We start from the raw sequence: 15535 nt of genomic DNA on the forward strand, positions 1-15535 counted from the left end.
GCACCAACCCCTGACAAAGGAAGCAGGGCTGCTTTTATAGCAGATGGAACTGATGGTCCAATGAGTTTGTTTGGGTAACTTGTGACTTTAAATTAGTGAGACAGTTTGCATGTCTTTCTAAGTGAGCTGTGGATGAAATAGAGATTTCTTCACTGTTGCTGTACTTTCATCATTAACAACTTGAATACGTTCCTAACCCCAACAAACCTCACTTGTGTAAAGCCTGAGAGTAAACCTTGAAAATAATCAGAAAAACTGTATTTCTAGGTCACGAGTTATCTAATTTTAGCAGAATGTGTCTTTGCACAGTCGGTCACATTTGACCGAGTTCCACTGAAGCAGAATTTCGAGAAACTGGATTTGATCTGTTGATCAGAGAACAAAATCCCGGCATTGTTCACCTGTCAGATTATGGATGTGAAGAACATTAATTTCAGAGAATCTTTTGGATGATAGATTAATGGCACAAATCAGAAGAGCTTTATAATCATGAAATCAGAGCTTGATTGAGGACTCAATTTGGCTTTATCATTAGAAACTGTATGGTAAATCTTACTGTTACTCAGTGACAGAGAATTAACATCGGACATCTTCTTAACCTGGTTCCTCTCCTTGTGACATGGCAAGAAGTAACTACCTGGACACTGGCAGAATTCTTAAAACCAGAAAGCTCCAACTTAAGTCTGCTGAAAAACTTCAGTAATCATTCACGACTGGGAGCAGCATCTCAAAAACAGGTTGAACAAGGCCAAATATTTGGGCCGGAGCATGAAATATTAGCATTTCACAGAGAAAGATGGGAAGAAAGTATCGAATCGTTGCCAGAGATCTCTGGCAGTAAGAAAATCCAGTGTATCAAGATTCGACATGGTATCAAACCTTGGGGTTACGCGAGTTGTTGAGTTGGACCCTTGCAACGAATCATCTCCAGCTTGACAAAATGGAAACAGCCCGTCAGACTACAGGGACAGCTCCACCCTCTGTATCTGCATCTTTTTTTTTACGAGCCTGCTGCAGGAAATGAGGCAAGAGATTCAAGACCCCACTTTCTTGAAACCAGCTTTCAGGCCTCAAGAAGAGAAGCAACTAATAGTAAATGGGAGACCAAAGTTTTGTTTACAAAAAAAAGGTTAAAAAAGTAGCCCAGATGAATGAACGGCTTCTGCAGATACTGTCCTGCTTCGCCTTTCTCCCTTTTTGAGTCTGCAGAATTCCAGCAACCTTGGAGCAAAGGGACACTAAATGTGCAGTGTTTCATGAAAAGTCTTCGCTTGAGGGATCAGGCTCAAGTCAGAAGGGTTCATGGGAGATCAATAAAAACCTTTAGCATCTGTACAAAGGCAGAAGGTCGTGTAGAAAAAGACTGGCTTTTGAGAACGTGATAAAACGGCAGGGGAGATATTTTTACCTTCTTGTCTGTCAAATGAAGGGTCACAGAGAGAGGATACCAAAGAAATGTTTTGTGAATGTGAGCAAAAGAGAAGAAAAGCAATGCATCACTCCATGATTCGAGACATCTTTAGTTATGGGGCAGCTGATTGGAAGAAAAGCGAAACCTTTGAAGAGGAGCATTATTTACCTTACTGAGCTGCTGACATACTAGACTGCATTTGCACACACGCACACACACACGCACACGCACACACACACACCTGCTTGTACACCTCTCTGCCCTTCTGCCGTAAATAACACTTGAAGGCTGCTACAAATGATATGACAGCTGTGGAGTATTGTTTTCTGCACTTTGTACCTGTAAAGCCTTCAGATAAATAAATTGTTTACCTCCATGGAATAGACAACGCAAGCGCAACATTTTTCACCGGAGACGAAGACCACAGAGTGATGCAGACAGAACTTGTCTCATCTAAGGCTCAGAGCTCGAAGCTATCGACGTATGTTGTGTTGTCAAATGAAGATCTAAAAGAGCTCAACTCGGAGGTCCTTCAGAAAGAAATCAAACACACGAATCTCTGTAAGGAACGTCATTTGTAAGTGGTCCAGATGTTGAGAGAAATGCCAGCCTTTCCAGGACTGACCATACGGTATATGTAAAAACTGTCGTCTTGTTCCAGTACCAGCAGATACGACCAAAGGCCCAGCATTGTGGTGGAAGTAATTTAGTTCAGGCTTACTTAACGACCTAAAGAACCTTGCAATCATTGACTAACTAATTATACATCATTTTATGAAGCGCTATAAGATCATTGCAAGTCACTCGTCTAAAAGTTGAGAATTAACTAAGCGTTTTGATATTAATTCACATGGAAACGGACATCGCTTTCAAAACGTTCCCGTGAAAACACAACGTCTTTGAAACCAAAACACAAAAACAATTCATTTTTACTTGAATCGCTGTATAAATGGGGCCGAAGGTAGGCTCTTTAGCAGTATAATGATTTTGAGGACACATGCAAATCTAAAAGGAAGTAATGGAAGGTTATTGAAAGTCGGGGAAAAAAAGAGAAAGAAATTCAGCCAAGATTCAAGTCTTTTTTTCTTTTTTTTTTTACATGCTGTTGGGTAGATTAGAATGCATGCACGAAAACTCTCAAACACGTTGCAACCGAAAGCATTTTAAGTAGAGCATAGGTCAAACATGTCAGCGAGTCAATTGACAATTATGCAAAAACGCCTACATCTAGTTATTTCAGCTCAAAAGGGCACAGCTAGAATCTGAGGCCAAGGCCATAGTTTTTCCATCTACTCGCAGTTAGTTTTTTTTTTTTAAATACTTGACAAAGCTCACTTTCTTTGTGGTATTACCCCAGTACACCACCTGTTATCTTCATGCAATCGACTGGCACTGGATCAGCGACACACTGGCTTGTTTGAATATGTCCAACGTGGCCGCAGATTCCATGAGCTTTGCACCTTTTGAAAGAGTGTTAAATCAAGATCTAACTTTGCAGCAGTGATCGCAGCCCAGCAGGAGTCAAGGCTTTTTTTAATATCGCAGCCACAGCGGGTGGTGAATGCCAGGTTTCAAAGAAAGCTTTTCACTATCTCACCGGACAAACGGCACACTGGATAAAACAGTATGTCGTAAAACTGTGGTGAGATGATAAGTGGGACAAGCAGTGGAAATTACAATCACACTTTTGTTGACTTATGCTTGCCACACGCACATTTCAACTGAACCTTTACAGTCTGAGCTTTTGCATTTCTCTGCGGTAAATACCCACACCTAATTTAATCAGGGTATGTTTCATTAAGGGGGGTTTAAGTCTCGCTAATCTGCTTCATTCACCTGCCTTCTCCCAGCGTGCCTTTTATCTTGTAATTTTTCACAAGAAATCATGATAGGAAAGCAATGAAAGGGGTTTAAAACACAGACTTCTGTGTAAAGCCATGCATACCTGACTTCTACTCTGAACTCTAAAGCCTCTTATTGGCACGCGTCTGATAATACCTATGAATGTGAAATCTGACATCAACCAAAATTTGCGTTTTCAGTTGACAATTTATGTAAACGGTGCACATACAGTTTCTATTTATATAAAGAAAATTAAAAAGTTTTAGAAAATGGCAATGTAAGGATAGACACAAGGACAAACCAAGCCTACAAATCTGACAATGGGAGAGGAGGGTGGCGACTTGTGGCCCAGGAGCCCCACTGTGCTGTACATACAATATCAATAATGTGGTGTCACATCACCGTCAAGATCTACAGTGATCAATAACATATTAATTATCATTACCCAACGTAATCGCTTTAAATTCAGAGACTTTTCAAATAATTAGAAATGACAAGAGGTTTACTGTACACAGAAAATTAGCATGATATTGATGACTCCTCTGTACTGTAATGTGGGATTATTCTTACATCGTCTCTCTGATTTCTGTAGTCTGCTGATAACCCAGAGGGGAGCTTCCTAAATCATCAGCCAGACATATGGCTCCCGTCATCCATCGGCACTCCGGCATCGCAGTCACACAAAACGGTGATTAAACACGCCATCAACATCTCAAACAGTGTGTCGGTTCGAGCTCCTCTCACTCTTTCCGTTTAACGACTTCCTGAAAGTTGTGAGGTTCACTCCGCGAAGTAAGTTGGAAAATGCCATGTTAGCGCTTGCCTTAGCTTTACTCCCCCTCCTTTGGGGAAAATAAGACTGCTGGGTTTGTTTCGCTTCGCTAAGCTAATGCTTAACGGCTCCTCACTGTGCCGGGGCTAGCGCCTGATGTGAAGGGAAAGTGGTGCCATCCTGTGCTAATCAGCTTTCACCAGCTTTGGACTGCTGAGAGCGCTTCCTTTTATCGACTTTTAAATCACAACTTCCTTATCTGTCGGTGACATGGAGGTAATAGAGAGTGGAAAGGGCGAGGACGCAGCGAGTGCTAATTAGCTTTACTCCTTTCTGACTAGTCAAATTGATCAAGCTAAAAGCTGAAACACTAAACTTTGTCAGATGCCACAAGAATAAACCACTGATATAGCTGCTGAAGCAAACATTCTCCAAACTCACTGTCCTTTCAGAACAAAAGGCAGAAGGCTTTGGAATCAGATGGTGTTTGCTGATGCCTCAGTGTCAACTCCAAGCATGAAGCTGGCACCTCAGCGGGCCTCCTGTTTACTGTTTGGAGCGACAGCAGACTCAAACGTCTGGCCTCTTGGCCTTGGCAGCACCTACGAGGCTTAATGGGGCCATGTGAACCTGCAAGGTGACGCGGGAAGGATCCCGGGTGTCCATCTTGGGCACACGAGCACAATATGAGATCTGGTAATGTAACGAGATGGGACACTCACAGGGGTGACAAGATCAAAACTGATGGAGGGGAAACGTAGGACGGACTGTATTCTATGGCCCTGAGACTCGTTTCTGACACCAGCTCAACGCACAGAAATCAGCTGTAAAAATCATAACTACAGGAGACAAGCATCTGTGTTTTGATCAATCTAAGTAGACGTGAAGTTATCATAAAACTTTAAAACAACATCAAATATTCAACGGCTGGGGAAACATTCAAGGATATCTCCAAAAACACAGACACATACAAGTGGTAAAGTTAACAGCAGAAGATATTGCTCTCCTCAGCTCTGCGGTGCTTCTTCCAGCTTGTTGTTTTTGTTTGATCGCACTGAGTTCAAATGTTTTCCTACTCAGTCACCCAGCTCTCATCAGCATTATTCCCGGCAGTGGCAGAAATCTACTTTCTGCTAGGAAGCTTTGATAAACCCATCCTTCGCTGGCGAGACGGCACCAAAACAGCCGACAGACAAAGTCTGCGACTGGCTGATTAGCATAGCAGAGTATTTAGCTGTTAAAGAAACAGATATTGCACTTCAGATTTTGCCAGGGGCCAAAACAAGAGCCGACAGGGGAAGTGTAGATGTTGGGGGCTCCGTTCATCAGGTCACCGGAAAACACGGAATTAATGCTAATGCCTCCGTCTGCGTCTGCAACAAAGCGTCTTTAAACACGACACCGATGTAAACTCGATCTGCTGATGAGGATCTTGTGACATGATGATTAGTAGGATGGGATATAAATGAGTACTGGATGTGGTGGTTGTTGGAGGTTTTTACTTTATGAATACAAGATTGGGACTTTCTTTCAGTTTTTTTTTTTGTTTTTACCCCCAGGTGTCTGTTCCATGATATCTCTCACTCGGGTAGGGAAACAAGTATTGGCACAGGCGAGCTGACATATATCCATTACACTGGGTGGTGTTGCTGCTAATGGGATTTTGGAGGATGGAAATGGAAAAGGAGGACATAGAAAAGACAGACAGAGAAACAAGACATGAGAGAAAGACGGTTTTGGGCTTGTTTTTTTTGCCGCCGAGCATGTGTGATAAAGCAGCTGAAGCGTTTCCATTCTTTGCTATTAGTCTCTCGTATCGCCGGCTTTCACGGCCTTTCGGCATATTTCACCGCTGCTCTCATTGGTACGTTAGCCATGCTGAGAGTATCAGCTAAATGGCTAAGTGCTGGAGAGAGCAGAGAGGAAACACTTCAGAAGTAGCTGCCTACCATACTTTTCCACATGATGGGCTTCTGTGTAACACTGGGTTATATAAGAAAAGCTTCCACGTAGCCAGGGGCTTCTTAGTGAGGGGAACAGTGGAACTACGTTAACAAGGGCACAAATGTGAGGAGGGCCCTCCAAAAGCCTGGAGGAGCTCGAACGAATGGCTTTTAACAGTAATTTATCAAATGTCAGGTTTTAAGAAAGACTTAACAGAACATTTAGAAGCATTGGGCTACTAATTAGACCTGCATGGACGGGGTTCGCCTCTGAATTGTGCTGATATTTGTGGCGGGAAATTCAAGGAGTAAGAGTGGAGAAGAAAAGCATTTTCAACCCATGAAATGACAATAAGTAACTTGAATGGGAAACACAGCTGGCAGAAAAAAGAAATAACAATTATCTTCTAATTCTTCTCACGTTGGGAGTTTCCGGTACTGGAATGACACCGTGCACAGTAAAACCTTTAACGATTCAAATGTGTTGCTCGCTCACTGAGGAAGACGGCTTGAGATAAGATGACAGAAAGAGTAGAGTAGAAGAGAATCTGTGATTGTTTGGTTTGCAATTGAACTTAAGGTGCCAGCCAGTCGGTGAAATAGGTGATATCAAAAGACAGCTAATGAATATTTAAAAACAGCGCCATTAATATACATTCATCCGGGGGTCATTTTTGGCTGCAGGTATTGCAGTTTAAAAACCTTTTTTTTTCTAAGTATAAGGCAACAGAAAACCTTTCTAGCATTCTGGGTGTCCGTTTACATGACAACAATGGTCGGAGTCACTAAGAATGCCACTGTTTGAAAAAAATAAACACTGCCACTGCACAAGCGCGCCATAGTAAATAAATCCACACGTGCGAGTAAATGAATAATAACAACAAATTTTGCCTCCAGTGACATAACTCCCAGTACATTTTCTCCCGGGATTTGGTAGTTTTATCGATGAGAGTCAGCGTGATATCCCATAAATCCAACTTTGTCTGTCCACACGAAAAACTGTGTATTCGTGATTGTTATTCTTAACCCCGTATTGTTCTCTGCGCCCGTATATGTGGATTAACTTTAAAACAGCATCTGACATCGTTTTCAAAACGCTGTATAATCAAGACATTTTTCTAAAACAAAAAGGCAAAAGTGAAGTGCTTTCACTTGAACAACAACGTAACCTGAACCTCAGATCCGTTCTTTGATCAATTGTATTTTTAAATACCTGGTGTAGTTTTATATCTGGTTTTAAGGCTTTTGTGTCAGGTCTCTGTGTCTGTCTGCCCCTGTGTGACTCACCTCATGTTTTCAATCATTCTATCGTTTTCTTCCCTTGCTCAGCACTGATGTGCGTCACCTGTGTTCTCCCTGGCTTCACTGTGTATATAAACCCCTCTCCCCCTGTTGTCTGTGTCGGCTCGTCTTGTTATTCCTGATTCCTCTGCGATTCCTCGTGTTCCCTAGACTGTAGTTTATGGTTTTTGTGTTCTCTGCTCTTGTTTGGATTTTTACCCCCTAAACAAATAAACTCAGTTTGGTTTTTTTGCTTTTTTTTAATGGAACCCTGAAAGTTTACGTTTGGATCGACCCCCGACGTGTTGACGCACAGTTCATGATTTTGATTTGACTTAAGTACACCTCACATAAATTCAGTTATGAAGATGCTGGTATTTTTCAGGTTCCACTCTCAAGTTCTAGATTTTTATCAGGATTTGTTTATTTTTTCTCAGAAATTATTAGAAGGGGGGAAAAAAAGGCATCTCCATGAACCCCAGACTCCTCCTCCTGCTTCCTCTGCACCCACTTTGAGAACCGACGATCGAAACAAAGAAATGCTTACTTTGCTGGGTTGAAATCGCACATTGGTGTGTGTGTGTGTGTGTGTAGGCTGTTCATTATCCCTTACATGTGTGTGCTTTAACTTATTATTTCCATCTTCTATTATCCTTTGTGTCTTGGGGCCAGTGCAACCGAAATGCAAGATTTTGTTTTTCAACCATTTAATTTTTGTCAATGCATATTTTTACACTTCTTTGTCTCGAGGGGTCACAGCCCAGATTTGAATACAGACTGAGAACACACCTGATTTGATTTCACTTTCATATTTATGCTACTGTTTCACACCTTATCTATCACAGCTTTTTTTAATTAATATTATTTTCATATCAATGAAACAAGCTAAAACGGAAGTCCTTAAAGTCACAAAAAATTCAGAGTTGATCATTAACAAGCAGAAAGTGAAATTAACAGCAGTGTCTTGCTTTGTGCTGTATTTGCATAAAATCAGATGAGCACCAGCATATTAAAAGTTTTTTTAAAAATCATCACTCCAGTCCCCGAGATAGTACATTTGTTTACTGTGACCTTGTTCTGGACGAACGCCAGAGTAAACTGTAAACCAAGACACTGCAGAGAGAATATCGAACCAGCGGCGCGGTCTGTCAGAAGACTGCACCAACATCCCTGTTTAAACCGTGAATTAAGTTCTCAGTGGTGCTGCTTGTACGGGAAGACAAGGTGTCCTTATCCCCCCGCGCTTCAGAAAGATACTGAAATCCATATCACACACACTGGCTTACACTCATCACATGTCTGGAAAAAGGACCTCACACACAATGGACAAATTTAAAGAGGCTTCATGTGACCGCACACACACACACACACACACACACACACACACACACACACACACACACACACACACACACACACACACACACACACACACACACACACACACACACTGGTTACTACGGTAACATTTCCTCCCCGAACTCCACATGCTGCCTCTGCTGAGTTCTGCCCATTCAAGGGGTCTTTTTAATGGACTTCTGCTGGCTGCCTGTCAGCGAGGCCGACTGAGTCAGCAATTGCTCAACTTGAGAAACCTCCACTATCCCGGCTTCGGCACTGATTCACACACGGTTGATACAAAAATAAATAAATAAATAAATAAATAAAAGAACGAAAAGAAAAAAACACTGGCTTCACCTTGCCAGCAGATTCACTCACATGACCCAGTAATAGCTGTATTCTTCTGGGGCCAGCTGCACCTTTTCTTAAGTATGTGCTCATCCATGTCAGGTTGTCAGTTTGGGATTACAGACATCACACTGGGAAACCTTACTTACATATATACCAGTTAAATAGAACAGTGGTTCTCAACCTGGGGTCATCAAAAGACCACTGGGTTTTGACTGCTCTGAGGTTGTGAAAATTTGATTTACACATGTCAAATCTCCCTGGACTCTTTCTGTGATGTTATTAGCCCCCCCCCCCCAGGTTCCTGCACTGTAGAGTAAGACAGCTTTGATGTTGCTATTGGAGATCTTCAACTGGCTCTTCAGATCTTCAGGTCTTCTGGTAATCAGAAAATCTAATTGTTCAGATCGATCAAATGTATGTTAAAACTCTTTCAGCATGGGTATATATCCTCATTCACTTTATAAGTATATTTTGAATTGAGTAAAAAGAACAAAAAGTTACATTTTCACATAATTGATCCCGTTCTTTTTGCTTTAATAGAAGCAAGTTAAAAGTAATAAGTGGAACATTTACAGGTATATAAATCTGCTCACACTGTTTTTTAATGCAACCTTTGTAGCGTGCAAAGATTATTTTTTTTGATCTAATAATAAGCCTTAGTGTGACTTCACGCTTGTTCAAACAGGCGCAATTCACCTTTCAAGTGCACAGGTTGTTCTGTTCAAGCTGTGGATCAGTACAAGACTGCTATGCATGGAGATAAAATGTATAAAAACTTAGACATATTACATAGAAAAGCTTCATTATGGAACTTAAAATCTCCCAAAAACAACAAGATTGAAGTCTCTTTTGCTTGAAGACACATTACTTAAATCATAAAGAATACACCAATTAATTTAAGCCTACGTTTATGCATAATTTGCACTCCAGGGTCCTGAGTAAAAAAAGTGGAGATCTTAGATAGCTGAAATTAGCCTTGTTGCATTGCTCCTGTCATAACATCTCTATTATTGGAGGAATTATGATGCATTTCTGAAGCCAGGAGCTGCAATAGAGCCCAATAGCATCATATCTCAAGGTCTGATAAAACCCACAAGGGATTGTTGAAGTTTTAAAACTACTACTAAAACATACGTATTTTGTAAGCAGAATGAGATCTTTTCTATTTTCTTTTTTTTAAAACAAACAATAGGCCATCTGAGAATATTTCACCACTGAAATTCAAACAAAATCCAACAAGACAATCAAATAAAGAAGATAGAAATCATAAGGCTGGATTTGAATTTGTGACATTCATCACTCAATCATCTCTCGCATGCACTTCAACTCTTTCTCAAATCTGGGGTTTTATTTATAGACAATATCTCCACTGACAGATGTTGAGTTCACACATATTTAAGTATTTGTCTTTGTGAATTGTTTAATGGGCCCTGTGATATTTGATCCCTTTGAGCTTGTTGCTTTCACTGTCAATATCAGCACATATAACCCATTTCTTCCCACAAAGCAAACATGATAGATGGTTAATTTGGAGGAAAATGTTGCAGACAGACAGCAGTTTATGAGGACGGAGGCGTTTAGCATCAATTACCTGTTGAGGCTGTATGTAATCGTTCTGTTTTTCTTTTATTTCTACTCTTTTTACTTGAATTTCATTTTTTTGTGATCTATACCATTTCACTGTAAAAACTTGAAACTTGAAATCTTCAGACAAACAACCAAAAATCTTTTAGTTTTTGTACTTTGAAAGTAATTTATGTTGAGCATATTAAGCCACAACAGTAAATTTTTTCCTGATGTTTTGTGTGATACTAATAAAGTCTACACATAATTCTACATTATGTGAAACCCTAAATAAATTTAAGCAACAAACAAATTTATCAAAAAGAGTCTGTCGTTTTTAGTGAACCGAGCCAATAGAGCCATGAACCGGAACACGAGCGCCAGGAAAAAAAAACAACAAAAAAAACCCCTACCTTGTCAGTATGTTGACGCTCAAAAAATCATTACAATGTTAATTCACAGCATTTAGAATGCTAACATTCCTTAATGAGCACGACAGAGCAGATAACACGTGCCCAAAGAGGGAGAAGCTTTCTGCATTACTTGGGATAAAAAAAGACACTAATGGCCTCTTAATCCCTTATAGGTTAATCCCCCGTTTGAGGAAGATAACAAGAAAAAGTACCTTCACAATCCAGCAAAAAAAAAAAGGAAAGAGAAACAGCTCTGAAGAAGATGTGTGATTAAGTCATTCAATTTTCTGCTTTGTTGAGCATGCCTCGTGGCTACAGTGTTACAGTAACCACCTACGACAATTTGGCCAGTATTTATAATGTGTGCCTTTTGACATTTCCTTAAAACATTGCACAACCAAAGGTCACAGCTGTCGAAATTTCTCTGAGTTCCCATCTAAAGCAGCGAGTCAAAATAAACGGTACAATTATCACTCGGTGGGCTCCGCCGGCCCCTCGGCCATGCGCCGCCACGGTTTCCCTTCTGATGAGAGCCACATCCTCCCGGTGTGGACGCCTCGCCGTCACTGCGCTGGTTACATGAAGCTCGGTGATGTTGCATCATTCTGTCAACCTCTTTATTTAATTTCATACATCAAGCGATTTGAGCAACTCCTTTGAAGGCTGTTATCATCTCATCTAATCTTTGTATTATGCAAGAATGGGAATACACCATTAATCATGAGGAGGGTGGGATTTGTGGTGAAACTACAAAATGACCAAAATGGTAACGGATGGCATTGCAAACGTGCAGGTTTAAGGAAGGCAAATAGAAATCAGAGGACGAGCACGAGAACGAATGACGACGAAACCATGTACTACTGGCTGGGTTGAATCAGGGATCTTTTGATACGCAGTGCAGTATCGGTGTCACGGCTGTATATGAAGATCTACATACCCGAATTACACTTGCACCTCAGATACTATTTTCTTTTAGCTATGGAAGTTTGTGGAGAGTAGGTCTAAGTTTTAAGCTTCACATTTGCTTTCACATGCATGCTCACAGACAGCTGTGCAGCAAGTACCGGGGCCGCCTCCTCCTCACTCGAGCCTATTCGCGGTCATCTGCCTGTGCATATGTTCAGTGTACTGCAGGGGCGGGTTGCCATCCAGCTCCCCTGCATGTGTTCGCCTGTGTAGGTGCTATAATGAAAATTATACATACCAGCAGGGCAGTCGCCTTCGGACATAATCAGTACTTCAGACTGCAGCTTGCAGGCATCCCTGCGAAGGAAGCACTCGTTCTGGTAGTTCTTATTGTTGGAGCCACACACTGGGGCGTAGTCATTGTTGCACTGCAGGGAGGAGAGCAGAGCGCAGAAGAAACGTGTAAGGATCGGAAGAGGTCAAAACAAGGTTGTCTGAGCATGTGCATGTGCACTTGAACCCGCGAACATTGTCAACATTCACAAATGTATAGATGCCGCCGTGTTGGTTTAATGGTTTAAACGCTGAAATTTTCCACTGACTGCAGACACCCACGCCGCTCACTTCACTAACTGCTGCTCGCAGTCGTGTAATTAACTGAAACTGACCGACAACAGTGTGCGTGGCGGTTCTTCCAGAAGCCGAGCGAGAAGTGTTTGACAGCTGTCTGCAGGAGCGAAGATCTCCTGCTGAAGCTAAGACTTATTAATCATCAAAAGCTAATAACCCTGCCACTGCAGGAGATAATCATTCACATTATGGCTTTTGTTTAGTTGGACTCACCAATTTAACCCTCTAATGACTTGTTAAATGCCCAAGAAAGAAGTATGGCAATTAAACAACTCGTTGGAAAGTTCCCATTGGGGATTTTTTTGGGAGCTTCATGCACAACAAATACCTCCTACATTGACAAAGTATCAGATCATCAGCTCACTCCAATTATGTTGAACCTACATTGAACCTTTTTGAGTTTATGTTTGTCAAATGTCTTGAAAAAAAACTGTATTTTGTTCCTTCAAAATTGAGTAATTGATTTCTTTGTCTTGGTGCCTATTGCCTGCCTGCTCGGCTCTGAACTGATAGACCAGTGTAAACTGGGAGGCAGATCCTATAAGATGGGACAGAAAGTGATTTGGTGTGAGAAACATTTCTCCTGAGCTCAAGAGACATTGTTTCGGTGCGCTTCTTTTCCTCCTTCATGTGTTTTCCCTGTTTGTGGAAGGATCTTTCCTCATTGGGCTGTTGGTGTTTGGATGAACAGCCTCTGGTCTTTAACTTGGCAGATCTCTTCTACCAGTGTGTTTTGTCTTCCTGAACATCTCATGGTACAGGTAGTAGGAACTATTTCTGGAAGACAGGGGAAACCTTCCAGCTTTACACAAGCTTTGAACCAACCTCAACCTCAACCTGGTAATGTAAAGGCACATTTACATGATACACAAATTGGCTATACACATTGAAATCACTGACAAAAGTAGAAATATGTTCTAGAAAGAACACCGAGCTGAGGGTTATGACACATGTTTTACACTGTTGAATATTTGGCATATTTACATTTCTGTGTAGGAGTAAAAATGAAAGTATGCCTGATTTGCTCATCAGTGACTTTTCACCTTCTTTGTTAATGAGCATATGGGTTTTGTGTTTAAATCTGATACACACATGAGCATAATGAGTTGTACATATCCAAGAACATGGAAAAGCATTAGCAAAAAAAATTCAGAATGAAAAGCCTAAATCTGTTGAAGATGTTTAACCCTAAAGCAGGTCTGTTTTAAAGACAGGATTTTATGTAAGTTTGGTTTTGCATTGTAGGTGTTTCAATGGGTCATTTTCACACTGCTCACTTGGAGTTGCTCCACTGGAGAAGGAAGAGGTTAAGTGACTTGCTCAAGGGCACTCAGCAGAATAGCTGCTAAAGCACATTACTCATTCAGTTCCTCACATGGTTTGCAGGCTACGGAGCACGTCAAGATCTTTCAGATGACTGATGACACTGAATCATGCTTTTTTAAAAATTTCCAATGGAGGACAGATATTCATTTGATTTGATATTGATTCACCGCTGCGACACAGCAGGAATAACAAATGTGATTATTGAATCGGAAAACATCAGCCAGTATTCCCAGGGAAGAAGGAATGGTTATCAGAGGGTCCTGCACAATTGTTGCTCCGCAGTCACGGCGCGTAAACTGATTGAATTTAAAAAGTGCTGAAAAATGGAGAGCGTGTGACAATGTGTGACATCACAAGGACACAAGGCTTCACCGGATAGTCCCCACAGGAATTAGGCTAAGGAGCTCATGGCTCTTTGTCTCCACTTCTGTTCACCACTTTAATTCTCTGATGGATTGCCCGGGAATCTGTTCTCTCTGGGCAACATCATCTGTCTGTGCCGTCACAGAAAAACTACATGGCTCTCACAAAGGAGACACAAGTGTGGAGGGGCATTAACAGAAATCAAAGTCTGTGCATGTTTATGGGATGCAAACCTCTTATTGGCTTAGCTTGGAGCCTTTTTGTTTCGCTTCTCGGTAGATACAGAGTCCCATTGTCGTATCAGGGCAAGAGCAACCCATTGTAGTGCTTTGAGCTCCAACTTCTTTATGTTTCAAACCCATTTGTGAAGACAATATTAACTGTTTTGTCAGCTCCAATTACCCAGTCTGGCAATTGGTGATAACGCAACAAATGAAAGAAAAGTCAATGGCTAAACTACCAGCATTCCCTGCTTTTTTTGTGCACCAATGCATGTTTTGTGACAAAAGGCAAAAGTAACAATAACTACAGCCACCATTATTGGAAAATTTTGATTAATTTCAAGTCTAAGGCTTGTTTTGTTTTCATGAGCACTGGTTCTTCATTGAATTCTGATAAACTCCATGCATTATGACCTGGTCATTTCTAAATGACAGCTCTTTCTTAAAATTATGCATTTCTTCATGGAAATCATGGCTGCTGTCTTTGCTTCAATGAAATGTTCAAATCCCAGCAATGTCACAAGGCCCACCTTGAAACTTGTGCATCAATATTTGTTGACTGTCCCATCTGTTGTGTGGCTGCTTGTTAATGTTAGCAACATGGTCCTTGAGGAGCGAGATTTTTACATGACATATGTAGATTAATTAAAAGGGAACAAAGTTGAAAACAGACAATTTGAGACTTCAGAGAGGAACAGAGATGTCACATGTTTTACCATATGTTGGTGCAAAGAAAAAAAAGCCTTCAGCGTGTGAATAATAAAGGAAACACTACACTTTCCAAGGTATAAGAAAAGACATTTTGGATTTCGCTCATGGTAGGTATGTCAGCCACAAGGAGCACCACAAAAATAACCATGGGAGCGTCATAACCATCAAGTGCCAACATTGTTTTTAACAAGCTGAGGGGGAAAAAGATGGCCGATTACACATAGAACACAATAAAAGAAGGAGGAATAACGAGGGGAAAGAGAAGCGGCACAATGGCCCTTGATCAAAAGGATTGGAATGTAGGAAGCGGAGAGGCAGTGGAGATGACGAGAGGCAACCCCCCCAACCCCCCCCCCCCCCCCCCCCCCCACAACAAACAACAACAAAAAAAGGAAAACAGGAGTAAATTCTGGCTAACTGGCCAGTGGAAATGGATTGGAATGAGACAGAAGGAGGCTGGG

General features: G+C 41.3%; 1 protein-coding gene across 1 annotated transcript in view; it reads right to left on the reverse strand.

Moving 5' to 3' along the window:
* Nucleotides 1-15535, reverse strand: part of LOC308131844 (tomoregulin-2-like) — a gene marked incomplete at its 5' end in the record, with an annotated part of 150289 nt that overhangs the window by 84797 nt on the left and 49957 nt on the right. Inside the window, 1 exon segment of the mRNA XM_080498712.1 lies at nt 12122-12251. Within this exon segment, the coding sequence (XP_080354838.1) occupies nt 12122-12251 (130 nt within the window).

The sequence above is a fragment of the Blennius ocellaris genome, assembly GCF_963422515.1.
Source record: "Blennius ocellaris genome assembly, chromosome: 6".
NCBI classification, from domain to species: Eukaryota; Metazoa; Chordata; class Actinopteri; order Blenniiformes; family Blenniidae; genus Blennius; species Blennius ocellaris.